Source organism: Delphinapterus leucas, chromosome 8 (genome assembly GCF_059928025.1).
Source record: "Delphinapterus leucas isolate spDelLeu-1000000601 "Yukka" chromosome 8, BTC_Dleu_Yukka2, whole genome shotgun sequence".
Lineage (NCBI taxonomy): Eukaryota > Metazoa > Chordata > Mammalia > Artiodactyla > Monodontidae > Delphinapterus > Delphinapterus leucas.
This window is the reverse complement of record NC_143136.1, coordinates 19,893,704-19,916,288: the sequence shown is the minus strand read 5'-3', so window position 1 is coordinate 19,916,288 and position 22,585 is coordinate 19,893,704. Positions and strand designations below refer to the sequence as shown.

Genomic DNA, 22,585 nt, shown 5'->3' with positions numbered 1-22,585 from the left:
TGAAATAGCAGAGGCGGGCAGCTTCCAGAAATGGCCTCACCTCACCTCCAATACACCACCCTGCCCGTATTTTGAGAGGCCAGCCCTTCACCAGAGGCAGTCCTACGTGAGCAGCCCCTCCTGTGTATGGCGGGGGGGGGGGGGGGGCGGGGACAGGGGGACATCAGGGATGTGCCTCAGCTGTTCCCGGCACCGCAGCCCTGCTGGGTACCTGCCACAGGGTACTGCACTCCGTGCCTCACCACGTATAAGCCCCCCGCCCATACTGAGAGGCAGGGCAGGGGAGATCTGGACGACTGTCCAGTGGTGAGAAGTGGGGGGCAGAGCGAGCAGACCCTCACCCAAGCTCAGCGGGACCCAGGTACTGCCACAGGACCAGACATCCAGGACAGACCCTTGGGGACGACGGCCAGCTGAGGACGCTATAGCAGTTAGCACCGGGGTTCCACATCAGATCCGCTCTTTACTAGCGAGGTTACCTTGGGCAGGTCACTTAACCCCTCTGTGCCCCAGTCCCCCATCCAGGCATAATAACAGTGCCCACCTCACAACGTGGCTGCAAGTGTTAGATGAGATGGAGGCTATCGAGTGCTTGGCATCGTAACCGGCGCGTGGCAAAGCCCGAGCTGGCTCCCAAGGCCAAGGGGCCTCCTCCCGAGCCCTGTCAGCAGACCCCTGAGATCGTGGTCACTACCGACGTGACAGAGACTCACGAGGGAACACAGCAGGCAGCCCCTCTGCAGCTCCCACTCCCCGAAAGGTGCTCGAAATGATTTGTCAACCAAATCCCCATGTTACAACAGAGTCAACGGAGGCCCCAAGAGGATGGCATCTTGGCAGAGGATTTGAACCCGGATAGTTTGGCTCCAGAGGCCACAGTCCTAACCACAGTACAAACTACCTCTCATGAAAATTGCTACAGTAACCCAATCACGTGGGTACCGTCACCATCCCGTTTGCAGATAAGGAAATGAAGACGACAGGAAGGCATGATCATTTGACCAAGGGCACACAGCTGCAGACGGGAGACTCCACAGTGTGGACCAGGCAGTTGGGCTCTAAAGCACACGTGCTCGAGCGCTCTAGCACCTCAGGGTCATCCTGCCTCTCCTGGTCCAGGGCCTCCCCAGGCACCACATTGCAGCCCACAAGGCCATCCCCCAGCCCGAGGGCAGCTCCAGCAAATGGCCAAACCACCGCCCAGGCTCCAGCGTGGACCATCTCCTGAGCACCCCAGAGTCTTGGGGGTTAGGGGCCCTTATCCCAGCTAACACGTGTGGAAACTGGAGCACAGTGACTTGCCCGCAACTAGGGGAACAGACAGAGGCCTCGGGCTTCCCTCTCGTGAACCAGAGAATTAGCCAGAAGAAAATGCATTTACCTCTGGGCCCCAGAATCTAGAGCCTTTTAGAAGTGCTCCAGCCAGGAGAAGCAGGGTGAGGATAACATCACCGCTCCTGCCCCGGGGCCACCCCACTGACTCTCCTGTCCCTGTGGGGGATGCAGCCCAGTGACAGTGGGGAGTACACAGCGGGACAGGCTGGGTCTGCCCGGGTGACCGCTCCAGCCGCCCAGCTCCGGGCCCGGGCCAGCCAGCAAGAGAAGAGGACGGCAGGGCTGTGAGCTGCTGCCTTCCCTTCCCACCCTTGGGCGCAGGGCCAGTGTCTCAGCCTCCAGACAGGAGCCCCTCTGTCCCTACGGGACGAGCTGACCTTTAACTGGCCAAAAGATCCTACTGGTTCCATTCCTCTGCCTGGGAGAGCAGATCGGAGGAGAGAGGAGGGCGGGCAAGGGGGAGGGAGAGGAGCCCGGGGCCCCCCTCTCCCCTTCCTTCCTCCCCCTTCCCTGCCTCTGGTCCCAGCCTCCTGATCAGTCCGCCTGCTTCCTTCCCTCACGGCTGACTGTGTCCCAAGCCCCATCCTTCCCGCAGCCCCTCCTTTCCCCTTAATTGTTTTACCTTTTGTTTGCCTAGCACTTTATAGTTTACTAAATGTTTTTACATTTATCATCGCATTGAATCCACACCAGGGAGAGATGGAGAGACATTGAAAATTCCTTCCAATTGCCAAGTGTTCTTGTTAAAAATGCAAACATCCCCAGAACGATGAAGAATTAGGCTGGCAGCCACCGGTACCTCAGGACTGATTCATTTCATCCTCTGCCTTCTCCCCAGCTCCAGGGCACAAGGGGATGTGGCTGGAGCAGGAATGGGAGCGCTTTGGCGGGGGGGGGGGGGGGGCAGCCTCAGCACAGTAGGGGGGGCCCCGGTGGAGTGTCTAGGCCCCTGGAGGGGTGGGGGAGAAGTGCGGGAACTAGGTAGGGAGAGGACAAACTTGCACCACTGCAACACTGCACATGAACTTCTCCCATCAAACCCTAAATTCTAGCCTAAGCATCGCCCTCATCCCACCCCCTCTGAACTGCATTGCTCATTCTGGTGTCTCTAAGGTCAGAGGGAGAATCTTTATACAGGAAAAGGCCTAAAAGACTTTCAGCGTGGAGTCAAAAATCCAAAACCTTGGAGGTGGAGACCAGGGTGAGGGTCCCTGGTCTACCTAACCCAGCTCTGCCACATGGCCCAGGGTCCCCACCCCAGGACAAGCTTCAGCTGGGAGGAGAAGCACAGAGGCTGGGTGCTGGTGTCCTTGAAAGGACATATCCTGGCCATGGGAGTAAATCAAGAGATGCTTCCTTCTGGGCCGGGGGGCGGACGCAGGTCTCAGTTACCCCAGCTGAAAACTGAAGGGGGATGGGCCAACGGTCCTGAGGTCCTCCCAGCTTCCACATTCCGTGATCCTGGGACCAAATCAGGGTAACAAGCCTGTGGCCAAACTCCAGGCAGGGTGTCTCAAGAGTTCCTGAGCTCCAGACATGCTCATTCTCAGAGGCCCCGCCCTGCATCCCATCACACATACTCATAAATCAACCACATAAATCAACAGAACGCATACATAACTCTCAGGAGTTGAACTGAGCTGTGGATGACCATTTGACATTATGTTAGGTTTTGTTGCTAAATTAAACAAATATTAATTTCAATTCTGCTGCTTTCTTTTCAAATTTTGGAGCCGACCAGTTTGTTTCCAGCTCACAAACATTTTCATTGGCTGTTGATGAAAGCTTGTGGATCCTAAATGCTGTGTCTACCTTCCCAGTACCCTGACCCCAGAGAACTCGGGCAGGGAGCCTGGAGAAATCCAACAACGGGGTTAAAAGAAATCTAACAAACGCTGTATTTTAAGCACAGGAGGGTATCTCAAGCTCCACGCAAGGCCACTTCCTCCAAGGAGCCCTCCCAGACCACTCTACCTCTCAAGAATCCATCCCCTGCCAATCTCAGAGCATTCACTGCCTATGGGACTCATTCGGCACCAAGGATACACCCTTGTATGGCTCTTTTGCTTCATTCTTTAGCTCATTCCTGTTTTGTTTTATCTTCCCCCACTGAACTGTGAGCTCTCAGAGGTGCTTTGGACCTCTCCTCTGCACCTCCCCTCCCTTTGAACCCAGTATGGTGTCATAGCAAACCGAGAGAGCCGAGGCCATGTGAGCAGGGGCTGTGCAGTCGCAGAGGGGCTGGAAGCCACTGGTCCCACCTACCCTCCATGCCATCATCTTGATGCCCGTTGAAGTTGTCATAGGAATCCCAGCGGATGAGGGGGTCGGAGGTGTTATAGTCCACAGACACGCTTGGCCCGTTCTCCAGGTGTTCCATGCCTTAGAAAATGGGAAAGGCGGAGACAACCGTGAAGAGAAAAGAAAAAACCGATCAGCAGCCGGAAAAACAGAGGAAACCAACAAGTTCCCTAAGGATGCTCCCTAAGGGATTTCTCATTTTCTTGACCATGGCGAGGCAGGACCACTCGCTTAAGTTGGATGGAGGACCCAGGAGTCTGGTTTCTTGCATTCTTGAAAAGGTTCACACCAGGTCATAAGGGTAAATGAGGACAGCAGCACTGAGCAACAAAGACCCTTTAGAAGAAAGCTGGGGGACCCGCTGGCTGGGTGGCTGCCTCTTTCTCTTCTGTGTCCCAGGGACCCCTGGGACAGTGCCAAGAGTCCAGAGAGTCTGGCCCTGGAGTCAGGGGGAAGTGCAGGAGAGGCCTGTGATGGGCCGCACGGGGTCACGGACAGCAGGCAAATCACAGCCTTGACGTTGAGAGGACACAGGTCATCCCAGCCATCCCCCTGCCCTTCCACTTAAGATGCTTGCCACTGCAGGCAGAAATCTGAGGAGAGAGGCAGAATCTCTCCTACACATCCAGAGAAAGCCCAGGATGCAAGTCAGGCCTTCTGGGTGAGTTACCTTCCTGACCCAGCAGTCCTTTCTTTAGTCTGCCCAGAGTCCCTCTGCTGTAACCTGACTTCACCTCTTCCTATTCTGTTCCCAAATAAGATGAAGAACAACTGGTCCCCACATACAACCAGTCTAACGGCTTAAAGGCTATTATTAAATTGGCCTTCTCATCTTCAGGTTGAATCACCTCAGCTCTCATAAATACTTATCGTACATCCAGCACCTTTGAGAGTCCCCTTGGCCACTCCCTCTAGCCACCATAGCCTTCAGTCTCTGAATATAATAGGATGATGACCTAATGGGGCCAGAATAGTTTATCCAACCCAGCGCCTCTCTGTCTACTTTTTTATTTTTATTATCCAGAGATTAAGTCACTGGTTCATGTTTAGCTGGGGGTCCACTATGATACCCAGATCTTTTACTCCTGGCCTGACTCTCAACCACAGGTAACTTGATATTTGTAGAGCAGATCAGTGGGAAAATGGTTGAGGTGGGGCAGGGCAGAGTGGCGGGAAGGGAATGAATCAATGGATTCTAACTTGGCATTTACCTTGAATTTTCTCTGGTCCATAAGAAAACACAAATTCAACTTTGCCATATTCTGGAAATCGATCATCTGAAAAAAGGAGAAGGAAAAACAAAAATGGGCAACTGATTCCCAAAAGAGGACTACACAAAAAGTTTTCTTCTAGAAAAGTTTAAAGTAATACATGTATACATGGTTTATAATATAATAAGTAGTACACATAATGACATTAAGTCTCCCACCCACCCTCGCCCTGTCTTACCTGTCTGAGGTAACCATTTCTTAGCATTTCTATTTCTTGTTCTACGAGCAGTCACCTCTAAGACCCTAAATAATAGCCACAGTTTTTATGCCACTATTTCTAGATATGTCAGTTTTAAATAATCTTCACTGATTCACCACTATGAAGAAGAACAATTTGGATCACTTATAGTATTCCCACCTCCCTTCTTAAATCTGGTTTATTATTATTATTACTATGACTACTGTTATCATTATTAGTTCACCCTTCTGATTACCTCTGAAACTTTCAATACGACGGTTAAGCCTCTATTTCTTGATCTGTCCATTTCCGATGGTGCCCTGATTCCCTCCATGGAGGAGGAGGAAGTTTGGGCCCCTCCCTTCTCCCACCTCTCCGCAACTCTACGTTTATTTTGTCAGCTATTCTCTTACTTTCTTTGTTAAGACTGATGACATTTACATTCTCTTCTGCAATTATAACAGCATCTTCTGCTTTTGCTCCTGGCTCCGGTACAGGGAAACCTCATCATAGAAACATCCTTCTCCTGCATGAGCCAGACCACACTGGGGGATCAGGCCTCTCCTCCTCACAGCCCCAGCCCCACGCTCTGATCTCTGCCTGAGCCCAATGTGCACACAGATCACCATTCACTGCTTGCAGGAAGGGAAGTTACAGCAGGGGTGGTGTCGGCTCCCTGGAGCACCCATCATGCCTGTGTATATCTCCATCACCGCAAGCATCACTTCGTAGTATCATGTCTGTTTGTGTCTTTCTCCCATAAGACTGTGAGCTCCCTGAGGGTAGGGCCTGACGTCTTTCTCTTTGTATCACCAGGGTCTAGCGCATGCTTGGCACATACAGACACACAGTGATGCTGGTGGACTTATACATGGACAGATGGATGGATGGGTGGATGGGTGGATGGATGTGGATACGTCCTGGGCCTGAATGTAATACAGATAAAACCTTAAACGGATCGAGGAAAGAAGCAAAGGGAGACAGCTCCCGGAACACCTCCCTTCCCGTGGGAAAACGGTCACCCTTCACTGCTGCCATAGCCCCTCCATTACTGCTCTCCTATCCTGTGGCCTAATTATTCCTTGCTAGGTCTGCCTCTCTACTCAGCGAGTCCACCTTTGAAGGCATCGTCGAGGTCCTCCTTCCCAAAGACAACCCCCAGGTCATGGATGGCGCAGGTATGGAACTGCACGCGGAAGATGACGTCTCGGGCTGGGCTCCGGAACTTCTTGTGGTAGCACTTCAGCTGGGTGGGAAAGACAGCAGAGCCCATCAGGGGCCGAAGGTGGAAAGTTAGTCCCAAGGGGCCTCCTTATCAGCTCCACGACTAAGCCCCAAACCCAGTGAGGAAAAGGTCACCAACCCCAAACAGGATCTCAGAGCTCTCTGCGGAAACTTCCAGAACAGCAGAGAGTTGACAGCCAGCCTTGCCCTGTGGGGACAAAGCTATCCTCCCAAGAAGTTCCTGTACACCAGTCAGAACGGGCAACGTAGGAGTGGATTTCAATCACAGGAGGAAGGAGTGAAGTTACAATTGAGGGAGTCCTTGTCACCAGCAGGAAGCCCGGAGGTAACAGCTCACACAGAGACGTATGTCCCTGGAGATACTCCAGAACAAGAGGCAAGCCCGGGCGAAGGCACATCCAACACTGAGGCAGGGGATGGACAAGGACCGTCAAGGTTGGAAGGCCTTGCAGGGCCCCTGAGAGCCAAGGACCCCAAGGCTGGTGGCCCACCAGGAGGGACGCTCTTGTCCAGAGAGGCAGAAGGGGAGGAGGAAGAGAAAAGGAAGAAAAATTCAACGGCGGTGCGGGGGCTTGAGACAGAGGGGCAGCTTACCAAGATGTCTCCCTTCAAGAGCAGCCCGGGCTCGATGGTGATGCAGATGCTGGTCTGGCTGTCTCCCTGGACGTTGCTATGGGAGCGAGGCAGGCAGAGGGACAGAGGGCTGCTGGGGCGGCCGGGCAGTGCACTGTCTCCCAGCTGCCCCTCTGCCAGGGGGCTATTGTGAAAGCTCGCTGACCCATCCCTCAGCCCTACCCTAGAAGTCCTCCTAGAAAAGGTCCTAGGCAGCCCCCAGCCCCGGCCCCCAGCCCCCAGTCCTCAGCCTTGGACCTCCAGCATCCCTGTGGAATACCTACTAGATACCAGAAGTGTAAACAGGTTGCATGGCCTGGTAGATCCGGAGAAATGGCCGACACCCTGTAAGGGAGGGGTGCTATTAGCCAAGACAGCAGAAACAGCGGGAGGAGGAAGGGGGAGAGGAGAGATGAAGGAAGGAAGGATCGGCCAGGAGGAGGAAAGGGAAGAAAGGGGGAAAGGGAAGAAAGGGAAGGAGGAAAAGAGGAAGGGGAAATGGAAAAAGAAAGAGGAAGACATGCTAACTTTTCATTTCAAAGGCATTTTGAGTTTACAAAAACACTACACCGTCCAGCGTCACCTGCCCACAGGCACTGCCAGTATCCAACCCATTTTGCAAATGAATCAACTGGGGCTCAGAGAAATAGGAAGTGGTACAGTTGAGACTCCAAGCCTAAGACTGCAGCTAGCCCGTATTTTTACCCCCCAAGGCTGCCTCCTAAGACAAAGAGATGGAAGACAGGAGGGGAATGGAAGCTAGAGGGCTCGGGCAAGTACCTCCTTTAGACTCAAAGTTGGGGATGCCGTGCATGATCACGTGGTGCAGAAACAAGGGCTTGTTGTTCATTTTGATGGAGCCAGAGAGCAGGCCGCTGAAATAATGCACGTACCTGGAGCAGGGAGAAGGGCAGCTTCAGCCAGGGAGGCCTCTGCTGGAGCAGAGCCATTCTGTTCTCTTTTCCCCCCGGCATATTGCCCTAGGTTGCCCTGCCAACAGCCCCCCACCACCACCAACCCCCAGGCCTCCTGGCAGGTGGGGTCTCCATCCTTGCTGCCGGTAGCCCCAGGAACACGAACAGGTACTACTACATCTGGAGTGGGATCCAGCCAAACCTCCCACTTGGGGTTCTCTGGCGCCTCCTGGTGGTCAATGTGGCCATCTCTTTCCTGCTTCACTCCCGGCCCAGGAACCTCCTGCTGGACCAAATGCCCTCCCACACATCCCTGACAGGCATCATTTAGCTGTTCACTACCGCACAAGGCAGGGTGATCAACCATCAGACAGCTCTGACAGCCTTACACCGAGCCCAAACCAACTTTGCATTTGTACCCACAGGCCCCAGTTCTGCTCCCACAAGACCCACCAACCACATGACAATCCAGCAAATAGTAAGAGCTTAGTGATTCTAGTCCTTCATTTTTTTATATCACGCTGAAGGGTACAAAATTCCTCTGTACCATATTTGATATTAGAGGATATCTAACTTCCACTAAGTATTCCTATCTCTAGGGTCAACATGCCCCAATTCCCTTAACAAAGATCTCGTTGGAAGAATGGAAGGAATAAGCCATCCCCACTCCTTCTAGAAGAGAGGGAAAATTAGGTCCAGAAAGGGTCATCAGCCTCCCAAAGGCACACTGCAAGAGCACACAAAGGTGGGAGGAGAGCAGGTGGGAGGAGAAGGGAAGCAGTCTCACTCCAGTGCATCTACTAGGAGAGGCCAATCCTTTTGGTTGGTGTGTCCTCCTTTTCTGACTGGCCAGAGGACGCCAAGCTGGGTCAGCTGGACCAATCAGAATGCATTCTGATTTGAGGCCAGTGAGACCAGAACTCTCACAACCATGACAATGGTCCCGTCCCGTCTTTTGGCTCCTTGGCCCACCTCCAGGCCTGTGGGCCTCTGTCCCTGGGCTGGGGTGGGGCCACCTTGGACTATCCCAGCAAGATAATCTGATGGGCAGCACGAGCTCCTATTCAGGCCCCTGCCCAGCCCCCAGCCCCGTTGCTCAAACCGGAAACCTGGAATGGCGGGTTCCTATCAGATCTTCTGATCGTGCCAACAGGATGTGTCTGTGTGCTGGGGACAATGAGCCCGGGGTGGGGTGACAATGAATGGGGGAGCTGCAGGCAAAGCCCCTCCCTCCCTCTCCCCCTGCCCTCCTCTCCTCCAGCTGCTCCAATCCCTGCAAGCGACACTGACAAGAAGGCGGGAAAGTGGCAAGAAATGCCACTTTCCCAGCAGCTGCACTTCCACATCTGGGCACAGACGGAATTACCCACCCATGAGCACATGCGGTTGCAGATACGAGCTGCACAGCAGATACAGATAATGTAAACACGGACACACACACACACACACACACCCCGACGGCATGCTACGTAAGCACACATTGAGCACGGTGGAATCCCTGAACAATCCTGGTCCTGAGAGGTAACACTAATCCCCATTCTCCAGGCTTTCTGCTTCAGAAATGTGACAGCTCTGCCCTCTCTCTCCAAGCCACGTTGTGCCATCGCAACATCGTGCTCCTCTATTTGAACCTCTTATCTTTCCAGGTCAAGGGCCAGACTCATGACCAAGGCCACCAGCCACAGGTAGCAAGTCAGGATCTTAAATAATACTTCTTTCCTCCCTGAGACTTCTTCCCTGGAAAGACTCTCACTGATCCACAGCTGCTGTGTCTGGCAGCCTAGTCAGAATTTTCTGCACATAAAGACATTCCGTTTCTGATCTCTGACCCAGAGGCTGGCTACCAGCTGTCCTGTGCCAGTTGTAAGGCGCTGGTTGCCTGAGGACTCACTCACTTCTGCTTGGGCTTCCTGCTACAATGGTGGAAACAGTCCCCAGTGGTGCCGGCACATTTTAGCCAGGCAAGGTAGGGGTGACGGGGTGTGAGTTGGGGACCCCCGGCATGGAGAGGCTGAAAAGCTCCAGGATCTGTAGCTAGGGGGTCCTGCTTGCCCAGTCAGTGTTCTGAAGGGATAGAAAAGTCAGTGAGACATTTTGGCCTTTATACTTGCTGTTCCCTCTACCTGGACCCTTTACCCCAGACCTTTACTTAGATGTTTCCTTCTCCCTTCTCAGACCTCACCTCACATGTTATCTTCTCAGGAAGGTCAGCACGCTGGAATCAGCCCCTCACGTCCACCCCTGTCATTCTCTAGCCCGTCGTGTTCTGTTTTGGTTTTTTCCCCATCAAAGCACTTACCACTGTCTGAAATGACCTTGAAGGTTTATTTACTTGTGTAATGTCCATCTTTCCCAATACAATGTCAGCTCACTAAGGGCAAAAGACTCTGTCCTGTCCAACTAGATACCTCCAGCACTTGGAACATACTAGAGTACCTAAAATCTGCCAAATGAATGAAGGAATCCATCCCTGTCCTGATTCCTGCCTGGGCTGTTGGGGACCACAAGGGTGAGAGACCGTTGTAAAATTTTAAAGCTCTCACAGCAGAAGGTGACCCTTATCACGAACATCTGTGACCTCCTCAGGGCAGGTGGCAGTGACATCAGCCTCCTGTAGACCCATCAAAACACGGAAGCAGCCCTGCTGCCAGGACCAAGAAAGGCACTGCCTTCTTATACAAGCTGTCTTCCTGTACCTCCCCCACTGCTGCCCCTGCTGCTCTCTGGCACCAACCTCGGGAGCCAACTGCCATGCACCACTGTGAGCACACACAGCTGCTCACGGCTTCACCCATGTCCCTGAGCTCCCACCCCTGCAGGCTGGCACCTGAACATGCATGCTTGGTACACCCCCACCATAGGTACACGAGGCTAGTTCCCACATACAGCGAGCACACACACGCACACACACGCACACACACATGCACTGGGCCGAGAGCCCTGGAGACCTACCTCCTCTGGGATGGCTGGCCAATGGGTACAATCTTATCCTCGTAGAACCGCTTCATTGCAAAGCGGTCCAGGGCCTGGTCGGCACTGTGGGGAGAGACAGGTGGTCAGAGGGGTCAACCTCCACGGGTCCCTTGTCCACCCAGCCCTGCTTCCCAGACCCGCAGAGCCCTCCGGCCACTCTGTCCTGAGATGCCTTCAGGAAAGGGCTGCCCCAGCATCTCTCCATCCTGTGTGCTGCACTGCTTAGCACACGGGCCTTGGAGCCAGGCAGCCTGGGAGCCCATCTCAAACTCATCACTGGCTTAGTCGCCCTGCAACTTGGGGCAGGTTACTTAACCTTCCTGGACTTGATTGTTCTTTCCTGTCAAATGAGGTGATAACCGTGCCTTCCTTGAAGGCTGTTGTGGCAATTGAGTGAGATGACATGTATAAAGAGCTTGGCACATGTGGGCACACAGTAGGTGCACAGGAAATGTTGACCATTATGCAAAGATCAAGCTGGGTCAGGTTTCTTAAAGTCATAAAACTACCTGCAAGCCCTTCATAGAGCATTCTACCCATCCTCAAAGAGATCATTTTTTAAAGAGACAGATCACATAGCTTCTCCATTCTTGACTCTCCAACGAGGTCCCATCCCTCTCAGAATAAACCCCAAAGTCCTTATCAAGGGTACAAGGCCCCCGGGCTCCGCCTCCTCCCAGCTTCACTTCCCACTCTTCATCCCCTCACTCACTTGGCTCTCCAAACACGCCAGCCCCTCGAATTCCCACTGCTGGCCTTTGTCCTTCCCTCTTCTCTGCCTGGAAGGTCCCCTGCCACCACCCACCCCCGCCCCCACGGACTGTATAGGACTCAGTTCTTCCCCCCTCTCGCCACTTAATTCTGCTCAAATATCACCTCCTCAAGAGGCCTCCTTTCCCCACCGTCTTGCTCTAGTCTCCATCCTTCAAAGTACTCAATCACCTGCTCTTACTGATGTGTTCGTTTACTCATTTCACATTCAGGAGGGCAGTGGCCTGGCTTTGCCCACTGCTCTACTTCCAGCACCTAGAGCCGCCTGCACAGTGGCTGTTCCATAACTGTCGTCAAATGACTAAATGAATGGAGGAATTCCTCCGCCTCTCTGAAAATCCAAATCAGAATGAGAATCATCCATTGGTTGTTTCCTGTTCTTGATGCAAAACACCTAAGTGGGAAGATGCCCCTGCTGGCCAGAAGCAGGGGAATAGATGAGAAACCTTCCAGATGGCTCTGTTGGACCCAGATGTGATCCAGTATTTCTTTGTGACTCCCTCTCTGCTCACTCAGGTAAACAGAAGGCAGTTGGGCAAAGAAAAGTAGCCCCAAGAAGCTGACTGGACGGGATGTCCATCCATGGGCCTGCCTCCCACGGCTGCCCGTCCCCAGGGCCCCAGACAGAGGGATGGTGTCTCCTCTCTCCTGCTCTGTCCAAGGGCCCCTGTCCCAGAGCTGAGGGCAGGGACATTCTCCTTTCCAGGGGCTCCTCCCCCTGTCCTCAGCACCTCTCACCTCCTCTGCCCTTATCCTCCAACCCCAAGGGAGGGAGAGGCCTTGGGTGGGTGGGGGAAGGGGGCTCTGCTGTCAATATTCAGAGAATGGGAGGCTCGGGGCCCTCTTACCTGGCAGAAATGTTGCTGTAGTGCATGTAAGCCGCGATCACAACACCTATCCTGCCTCGGTTTCCCTGAAAAAGCCCCGAAACACAAAAGCCTTTACTTCTAAGGCTGGCCCTCCTGCCCCAGAGCAAGGCGGGCAGGGGCTGCAGAGAGGGGCGGGTTCTCAGGGAGAATCGGAGGAGGGAGGAAGCGGATGGGGGGTGAGTCTCAAAAAGAAGAAACACAGCAGATCGTCCACCACACCTGAGTGACCCACGGGCTGGTACCTCCACTTCCTGGGGGTGCACCCCAGACAGAATCGATTATCCCCAAGGAGAGTACACACAAACAAACTTGCACACTCACACAATCCAGTGATACGGGCAGGTGCATACACTCATCCAAGAATATATTCGTGCATGGGCACGAACACGCACACACACACACACACACACACAGAGACATCCTGCAGCCCCCGCTCTGACCTTGTTGTGTAAAACGACAACATTGTGGGGATCTGCGTTGAGCCAAGTGTCCATGGCCTTGCAGACACTGCAGATCTTCTCCAGGGCTGGGGTGTGGAGGTCGGGCCAGCCAAATTCCAGTACCTGTGGCCCAAGCCATGAGTGAGAAGCGGCAGAAGTCCAGAGAGTCAACGGGCGGGGGGGGTAGGGAGGTGCCCACACACGCCACGCGCCAGCCCCACAGCAATGCCACCAGCAGTGGGGCCTCAGTTTCTGCCCTGCACATCAACACTCTGGAAGGCAGGGGTGAGGAGGCAAAGGACACTGACCTGGGCCTACAGACCCTGGGTTCTGACACTGGTTCCCTGTGGGCCTCAGGCCAGTCACAGCCCCTTTGCCAGCCCCCGTTTCTGATTTGTGCATAAAGCAAAGGCTTAGAGCCGATGGCCCCAGGTCCCTTCCATATGACTGTGACCTTAAAATGTGCTGGGAGCTTCCAGCATTGTTCCCCAGCTCTCCTCCCACAGATAACCCTGAGATCTGGGTCAGGGAGGAAGAAGGAAAGGTGAAGCCTGTTCACGGCTCTTTTCCAGGCCCTGGACACACAAACCATCAAGTTTTCAGGCCAGCCGAAGGAGGCCTGAGCGAGACAGAGAGCAGATCTGAATAGCAGTCATCAGGCTCCTTCAACCTTTTCTTAACTCACAAAACTTTAAAGTAAAAGAAAATCTGTGCTCGGAAGGGCCCAGAGAGCACATCTAATCCAGCCCGTCCACTTTCAGAGGTGGAAACTGAGGCCCAGAGAAGTCTGCCACCCTCTCAAGGTCACACAGCGACAGGCACCATAATCCAGGGGCCGGAGCAGATGGGCACACAAAGCCCAAACACAGCGCACTGAACAGCAAGTGAAAGAAAGTTGGCTGTAGGAGGGTCTACGGTGGTGATTCCCAGCTGGTTTAAATCCAGAATACTTTTCAATAAGACTCAAAATCTCACAGCTCCAGCCCCACCCCAGAGGCTCTGTGTGCACCACAGGTGGCAGACCTTGGTGGAAATCACTGCATTGAGCTTTGCTTTCTGTACTTCGTATTATAGAAACAATAAATATATTATTTTCTATTTTCCAAATGGAAGATGGCACTGTTAAGTCTGAATAGGCTTTGCAAACTGTCATAGCACTTTCCCCCAAGATCTAATGTGGGAACCTCAGAGGAAGGGAGCCCCCCTGTTCCCTCTTCCAGGCAGGGAGAATCCCTCCCCACCCCAAACAGCCACGGACTCACCTTGGCGTGGAGCTTCGTGATGTCAGGTCTCCGCTCAGAGAGGTTGAAAAGCTAGAAGGAGGAAAAGGAAGAGATTGTGAGAAGGTTGGCCCTTTCTCTCTCCCGCGCTCTCTCTCTCTCTCTTTCTTTCTCTCTCTCTCTCCTCCCTGCTGGAAATTCTACCTACACGACCATACATGGAGTCCTACCAGATACACACTGATGGACAGGAACTCAACTACAGGTTCTCAGGATAAAGAGGGAGAGAGAAACAAGTATGTAGACACCCAGCCACTCCCCTGGATGAGCGGACATCCTAAACTGAAGATGAGAAGGGGACAGAACCTGTCTCAAGTCCCACACGCCACCCCCAAGGTGGGCATCTCTCCACGCTGAATGGAAATCCAGTAGTGTCAAACGATAAGCATTTGGCCATCTCTGGTTTCCTCTTCACATGTCGACTTCAGAAGCTCACCGCACGAAGATGTAACTGCTCCGTGGTCGGACGCCCTCCATAGGAGGGTGCAAACTGTGCTGGGTCAGCCCTCTCAGACCCCTGATACCCCTCTCCCAGCAGACACCCCCCAACACCTGACCACAACCCACAGGAATCCCTCAACCTCTGGATTCCCTTCTCCACCTCTGAAAGAGGCGTGCAGAACTCCCCACAACCACCTCATGGTCTGGGAAACTCAAGACCCCTGTGATGTCGCCTGGGGAGAGAAGAGGACTGCAGGGTCTGGAACGGGCAGGATGCACCAAAAACCCATGGAATCCTGGGCTTCTGAAATAGGGCAGGATCTTAGATGGCTTCTGGTCCACTCTTGAGGCCATAAAGGAACACACTTTATGCCATTAACAATGGCTAACACTTCAGTGTTACAGTGTCCACAGCCTGCCAGGCCGCACTAAGGACTTTACATCTACCACCTGCCTTAATTCTCTCCACAACCATAGAGGTAAGTAGACCCATTTTACAGATGGGGATCCTAAGGCTTAATGAGGCTAAGTGCCAAGGTCAGATAGTTGGGGAGAGCACAGCAGCATTCCAACCCAGAACATTCTGACTCTTAACAACGCCCAACACAGCTGACGGATGGGTCTCCGTAGAGGGCTGAATAGTATCCCACAAAAATTCACATCCACGCGGAACTTCAGAATGTGACTTTATTTGGAAATAGGTCCTTTGCTGATGTAAGTAGTCAAGTATCTGGAGATGAGATCATCCTTGATTCAGGGTGGGCCCCAAATCCAATGACTGGTGTCCTTATAAGAAGAGGAGAGGCCACACGGACACAGGAAAGAAGGAAGGTCACATGATGACAGAAGTAGAGACTAGAGCAAGGCTACTAAAAGCCAAGGAGCCACTAGACTGCCGGGAGCCACCAGAAGATAGGAAGAGGCAAGGCAGGATTCTCCCCTGCGGGATTCAGAGGGAGCATGGCCCCACTGACACCTTGATTTGGACTTCTAGCTTCCAGACTGTGAAAAAATTAATTTTGTTGTCTTAAGCCACCTAATTTGTGGTAATTTGTTACAGCAGCCCTAGGGACCTAATACAGCCCCTACACCCCACCTGTGCTCAGACCTCCCAGGGCAGCCCCTCATGATGGTCTGTCCAATCTGTGGGTCCAGCCCACAAGTACCTCCCTGTAAAGCAGGCCTGAGCGCTCCTATGGGGCCAGGATAGATCCAATCCCCCAGGGCAGCCCTTCTGACATTAGAGACCATGGTGGGGGGTGGAGGGGACTTCCTCCACACTGGTTAGGAGATCCTCCTGTACCAGGTATGATCCCGGTGTCAGCAACACCTGGTCTCTCAAGACACAGTCTGCCACAACTCCGCCCTAAGACTGCTCAGCGGCACCGACAGTGTGATACCTCTGCCACTTCCTGACTCTGTGACCTTAGACAAATACCCCACATCTCTGTGCTCTCCTAGGACTGTCGTGGTGTTAAATACGTGGAAAGGAGTTAGAACAGGGCCTGGCTCATCACCAGGGCTCAATAACGTGAGCTTTTACCGTTATTCTCTCCTCCTGGTCAACACACGTACGTACACCCACACGCACATGCGCGTACCCACACGTACACACAAACATACAAACCACACACACATACATACAAACCACACACACATACATGGACAAGAGCAAGCGCAAGCGCAAGCACACACACACACACACACACACACACACACACACGACTTGGCTCCAGATGCTGCATCCCAGCTGCAGAGACACTCCTTAGGGCCAAGGGCAGGTGCAGGGAGAGAAGAGGAAGAGCTGGCTCAGGGGCAGGTGGGACAAGACACCAGCAGGAGGAGGTGGCAAGCAGAAAGGACGGGGCACTGGACCAGCGAGCAAGGGGCCCCTTCCTCACCAGGTAGTTGCCTCCATGTTTGGACTTGAGCATCTGGGCCACCTCACGGAGGTTGCTCCGGAAGTTCTCCTCATTGGCTGTGCTGGGGAAGGAGACGGCGATGATCCTCTCAGTGACATACACCAGGTCCAGCTCACAGCTGTCCTCCGCGGCCCGGCTCACACTCATGTTTCTGGGGAGACAGTAGGCAGAGGCGGGTCCTGATCAGAATCCAGGCCCCCAGGACAAGGTCCAGGGATCTACACCCCCTACACACTATACGTGGCCCCCAAATCTAACCCAGGGGGCTTGGCTGCCTCCTGACCCAGAGCCAAGGCCAGAGCCTTCCCCTGGCAAGGCCAGTGCAGCCCACAAGCCCAGTCTGGGAGCGCCGGGGATAACAGAGCTGGGCAGGAGCTGGCAAGGATCCCAGGCCATTTCAGAGCCAAAGAGTGATGACGCCATTGCTAGGTGCTCATCAATCCTGTCGGCATGGCCTTCAGCCTGTGATCCCAGAGGTCAGAGGTCAGAGCCAGGGCCGGAACCAGCCAGGGCCCGGGAGTCCAGCTCAGCCTCCTAATATACTGCGGCTGCCTGGTCTGGCAGCAGTTTCTCGAAGGATCCCCGGACGGCTCCGGAAGAGGAAGGAGAGCCTGAATTGGGTCCTCTCGCATCCTGAAGCTAGCCTTCTGCTGCCCTCCCCTTGCTCTGAGCTGTGGAGTGGGCGGGGAGGCCCCTCAGGAGCAGGGGCAGCTCAGGTGACATGCTCACCTGGGCTCCAGGTAAGCCAGACCACAGCACACATTCCAGGCCTCCCCAGAGGCAGGACAGCTCCTGCCCTTTTTCCCTGGCTCTCTCCCCACCTCTGGCAGCTCCCACTGCCCCGCAGGGCTGCTTCCTACCAGTGGCCTCCCTGATTTCTAGGGGCTCAGGAAGCAGAGGGGGCTGCTGCAGTGGCAGGTGACCCCCGACATCCCAGTGCCACCTGAGCTCCTCAGAGAGGTGGGGAGCCCCCTGGGCTGGGCACCGGGTGAGGGGAGGTGGGGTCTCACACCTTTACACCTCACCCAACTGCTCTTCCAAAGGAGGGTCCAGGGTGCCCACTGGGGAGCTGATGGGAAGGGGAAATGGGTCTCAGGACACTGGCATTCCATTCTGAGGCCCACCTGTAGTTTCTGGGGTCACCTCACACCTTCCCCTTCTTACCCCATCACCCCAGCCTCCTAGGGTCCTGCTTCCCTTCTCTACCCAAGGTGGGCAACTCACAGTTCATGTTGATAACCCTTCACTTCTGAGGGGTAAAGTTGGGACTGGAGGGGCAGCGGGAGGAATACCATGGGGTGTTTCAAAGTGATGGGGTGGCATCGGGGTACAGCCCCGGGACACCAAGAAACCGGACAGAATACAGATCTCCACCACGGTTAGCTCCGAGCCCAACTGTGTAGATGGGGCTTGGAAACAGGAGAGCCAAGGGTGACATACAGCTTCTCTGTGGTGGCAATGACAGGGACCAAGTAGCAGAGGGGCCAGTGCGCTGGGAGCCCACTTTGAATTTGGCCTCTGAGTTCGGGTCTTTCCTTGTCCTGCAGCCTTTGGGGGTGGGGCTCCTACTCAAGGCAGAACAGCACCACCACCTGGACAATCTCAGCATCGCACTCTGCACCCACCCACCCCAAGGTGATTCTCATCTGTAGGGGAGGAGGGGATACTCTAAAGGACCCCACCAGTCTCTGTGGACAGCTGGCAGCTGGACTACAACCCACTGGGAGCTTCAGCTACACACCAGACCCTCTCTGACTGGTGGTCCATATCCCTGGGGCCAGATTCTCACTCATCTCAGGGGCCTCAGGGGCGAGGGGGGAGTCAGAGAGGGAAGGGCCCAAGCCAAAAAACCAGAGAACCTGGACCCAGAGAAAAGAGACTCTGGGGCTTCCCTGGTGGTGCAGTGGTTGAGAGTCCGCCTGCCGATGCAGGGGACATGGGTTCGTGCCCCGGTCCGGGGAGATCCTACATGCCGCGGAGCGCCTGGACCCATGAGCCATGGCCACTGAGCCTGCGCGTCCGGAGCCTGTGCTCCGCAACGGGAGAGGCCACAACAGTGAGAGGCCCGCGTACCGCAAAAAAAAAAAAAAAAAAGAGAGACTCTGGATGAGCAAAGTCCCCTGTGCATCCCCTTCCCCCAGCCCCCACCAGCTCAGCCAGACAGAGAACCTTCCTTTTATAAATGACCCTCCAACAACAGAAGCCTCTGCCTGTGGAGAACGGGATCTAGCACAGGCATCAGCGCCAGCCGGTCCTGAATGCAAACCCAGTGCTGCCTCTTAGTGGTTGTGTGACCTTTAACAAATCGCCCCACCTCCCTGAGACTCAGTTTCTTCATCTGCAAAATGGGAATAAAATACTTACCTTGCAGGGTTGTTGCAAGGACTAGATGAGATCATGCAGGTAAATGAAGAATCCAGCTCAAGGACTGGCTTCAAGCTAAAACTTTTGAGTTTCCCACTGGCATCTACCTGCATCCTCTCTCTGTGGCTTCCACGTCCGCCCGTGCTCCCTATCACGTGCTTTGTGACTTTGGTCTCGGAGACCCAGAGGCATGACTTGCTGGGAACGCCCACAGTGACCTCACTGCCTGCACCCACTGCGTCCCCCATAGCCCAGGCATACCTGATGGGCTGGGGGTGGGGCTGGACACTTGGCGTGACTCTGGTGGAGCTCTGGGAAAGAGAGGAGAGAAGCAGCGTTAGGGCGGTGGCCGGCTGGATGGCAGGAGGACAGCAGAGAGCTGTCCACAAGAGCTGTCAGGGCCACGGGGAAACACAGATTCCCTTCTCCTGCCTCTGCCAACATTCCAGCCCAGGCACCCTAAAGCCCAGCAACACAGCCACTCAAAGCCAAAAGCGATCAATGCCAATCCCACATGAGCGCGCCAGTGTGCCTGCGAGCCCCCAAGGGGAAGGGCTCTCTTTCCTTGGGCAAGGGAGAAATCCCAAATGCCGAGAAATGCACCACGCCTGGGCTGGTGCCATGTGCGCTGAGTACACACTCAATAAAAGTTACTAAACTGATGGAAACGCATTTCACCTGGATTCGCTGGACGTCAGAATAGTGACCCCAAGTGGAGAATAGAGATGGCAACCATGAAAGAAGGAAAGATGAGAGCACCGGCCCCGCTCTGTCCAGCTCTGAACATTTCTCCTCTGACCACCAGCTGCCCACATTCCCCTCCTTTAAAGCAGCAACACCGGCTCATTCAATCAAGTTTTGAGACAAGAAGCAGCCAGGCATGGTGTGCACCAACCAGGGCTAGGCAGCAAATCATGCTCCTAAGGACCCACTGTCCATTGTCTGTTACCCCCCTCACCCATTCCCATCTCCAGGGTTGTCGACTTGTACAAAATTAGGCAAATGGACCCAAGTCGGTGTCCAAAACATCCCAGGGCAACCCAACAGCACGGTGACGAAAGTGCAGGATCCGAGTCCCACAGCACCCTGCTGGGCAGCCTTGCATTACTTAACGCTCTGAGCCTCTATAATGTCACCAGTGAGGTGGAACAATCCTTATGGTATTGCTTGAAGATTAAAGGGAATTATGCATATAAGGCGCTTAGACGCTCTTACCATTATTACATCAAGTACAATTAAAAGGGTAGTTAGCGATACAGCCAAACATTCACCCCTACAGTAAAGCAAAACCCTGCATCACCAGCTGCCACCATCCTTTCAGCCATCTCGCTCGATGCAGAATCGGACGTCCAACCTGCACATTCCCAGGCCCAGCCAGAGCCCTCTGAGCCCACTGGCACCTTCCAAACATCCCTGAGCCTCCCCAAAACCGGCCTTTCCTGACCACCAAGTTGCATCTACCTCTTGGAGGAGACGGAACCACAGTCCACCAAGGAGAGGAGAAACAGATGACCAGCAAGATTCACCCTCAGATTTCGGGCTGGACCACTGGGGTGCCAAGAAGAGGAGCCCCCTTCAGCCCTCTCCAGGCCCCGCAGCGCCTAGGAGGCAGGGGTGGGTGGGCTCTGAGGCCCAGCTCCCAGCTGAGCCCAAACTCAGGGCAGCCCCGCTAAGAGGTGGACCCTCCACCCAGCCTCCCGTAAGAAGGCTGCGGCCAGAGTCCCCTCTGCCTGGGCCACCGCCCAGCTCTGAACAGCTCAGCCTTGGAGGCAGCAGGAGGAGGAAACAGCCAAGGGGGGCTGTCAGGGTGGAAAGTTTCTCTGTCTCCCCAGCTCTCCTGGCTCTGAGGGCTTGGGTTTGCATGAGTCAGGCTTGGGGGCTGGGGGGTGTGAAGGCGGGGGCAGTAAGGAGGGGTTGAGTTGTGTTTGGTTTTCAAGACCCAAACCAGGCTGTTCCAAAACTACCCACTCAGAGGAACGCAGAAACCCAACACTTCATCCGTCTCCGTTTCGCTGGTCCCTCATGAGGAGCCGCTGAACCTCCCCAGGCCCTAGGCCCTGCTCCAGGCCCCAGGGCCACCCTGCTATAAATAGCCCCTCGGGTTCCATCTACTGCTGATCCACAGCCATGTTTGGAGGAGGCTGCCACAGCTGCTTCTAACAACTGGAAGCCACAACCATAGCCAAGGCTGGAGGTGTGGCCGGGAACACGGGGCCAGGCCCAGGGAGCTCAGAGAGACAATGGGATATTGAGACGGGCTTGGCAGGGGGACTGAGGAGCTGAGGGGAGCCAGGGGAGCCGCCACAGGCACAGGGGCGAGAGGGATGGACAGGGCAGGAGAGCCAGCTCCCGCTCGCTTCTCCAACCCCCTCCCCAATGTTACAACACTCCACATTCCTCAGCTTCCCCACCCCAAAAAACCAGGAAAGATAAATAAAAACTTGGCCCCAGCAGAGTCTGGCCATACTGCCTCCAGAGGTGATAAGACAAAGTCCAAGCCGGCTCTGCTCCGCCGGGCTTGTGGGGTGGGGGTGGGGGGAGGGGTGGCAGGGGAGGAGACTGCCCTGGACAGTGACCCCAGCACAGAGGACAGGGACGAACAGCTGGACAGTCATCCCCTGATGAATCACTGGGCTGCCCTCTAACTGACAGTGCTTCCTGTTTTCTGCAAAGTTTGGGGGCATGTGACACTCACTGGCAGAAAGCAGACGTGCACAGGTAACACGTCTGAGGGTTGGTGAGAAAAGTCACAAGGAGAACCGGAGAACCAGAAATGGGTCGGGGGAGGGGCGGAGCATGTGAGCAACACAACTTAACGCTCCAGGAAACACAGTGACCTCCCACATGCAGGGCTAGAGACGGGGCACCTTCGGCAGCTGCCTGATCACACAGGCCGTTTTCAAGAGGGAGGCTGTCCTCTCTGCTCCCCATCGTCATGTGCATTCTCTCATTCAGTGAACTTCACCGAGGGCCACCGGCTGTGCGTGAGGTCCCTGACCTCAGAGAGCTTACATTCTACGAAGGAAGATACTCATCCACGAAGCCAGTGTAAGAAGCAGTCGCTTGGTCTCACTGACCAATCTGTAAAATGGGTACAGCACAGTCTTGTGTGATATACCTGCTCCACTTAGAGCCTCCAGGAAAAACTACCAGAGGGCTTTACAAAGAGTACTCTAAACGCTTTATTTTATAAAGAAAAAGAAGCTCTCTGTCTGCCTGTAATTCCATTCCTTTCCTCTCTGGGGCTGTCAAAGTCCTTTACCCACATGCTCTGAACTTCTTCCCTGCTCCACCCAAGACATAGATCAATAATAGGACTTTTGATCCAACTCCCTAGGCAAAAAGATCTCTCCCCTATCATCATCACCAAAACACAGTCTCTCCTTTGCTTAAAGGACACTGTGAAAGGAAATTCCACAGCCTTCCTCAAACAGTGTCTTACTTCTCTTACTATCAGGCAGTTCCTCCTGGTATCTAACCCTCACCCTTCCTGCTACAGATTTGGCCAACTCTGTTGGCTTTGGTCCTCACTGCAGGCGGGAGCTGCAGCCCACCGCTCAGATAGATGCTCCATGGCAGCTCAAGATCTATGACCCTCGGCTCCGTTTTTTGCCTTCTTCCCCGCCATGTAGCAAGAGTGGGAACCCGAGGACCTGGGTGGGGTTGGTT

The 22,585-nt window shown here is 54.4% G+C and overlaps 1 protein-coding gene across 10 annotated transcripts in view; it reads right to left on the bottom strand.

Moving 5' to 3' along the window:
- The window catches only part of TNS1 (tensin 1), a 238,877-nt gene that overhangs the window by 78,654 nt on the left and 137,638 nt on the right, over nt 1-22,585 (bottom strand). For 6 of the 10 annotated variants that reach the window (XM_089916382.1, XM_089916375.1, XM_089916376.1 and 3 more), the window contains 12 exons: nt 19,178-19,227; nt 16,532-16,703; nt 14,172-14,222; nt 12,910-13,032; nt 12,449-12,513; nt 10,809-10,892; nt 7,723-7,835; nt 7,227-7,287; nt 6,925-7,000; nt 6,202-6,331; nt 4,848-4,913; nt 3,601-3,717 (listed from right to left, as the gene is read on the bottom strand). In XM_089916382.1, coding sequence (XP_089772508.1) covers nt 3,601-3,717; nt 4,848-4,913; nt 6,202-6,331; nt 6,925-7,000; nt 7,227-7,287; nt 7,723-7,835; nt 10,809-10,892; nt 12,449-12,513; nt 12,910-13,032; nt 14,172-14,222; nt 16,532-16,703; nt 19,178-19,227 — 1,108 coding nt within the window. Of the gene's footprint in view, nt 1-3,600; nt 3,718-4,847; nt 4,914-6,201; nt 6,332-6,924; nt 7,001-7,226; nt 7,288-7,722; nt 7,836-10,808; nt 10,893-12,448; nt 12,514-12,909; nt 13,033-14,171; nt 14,223-16,531; nt 16,732-18,773; nt 18,779-18,916; nt 19,147-19,177; nt 19,228-22,585 lie in introns of those variants that run through there. The other 4 variants (XM_089916383.1, XM_089916384.1, XM_089916379.1 and 1 more) reach the window with 4 other exon arrangements.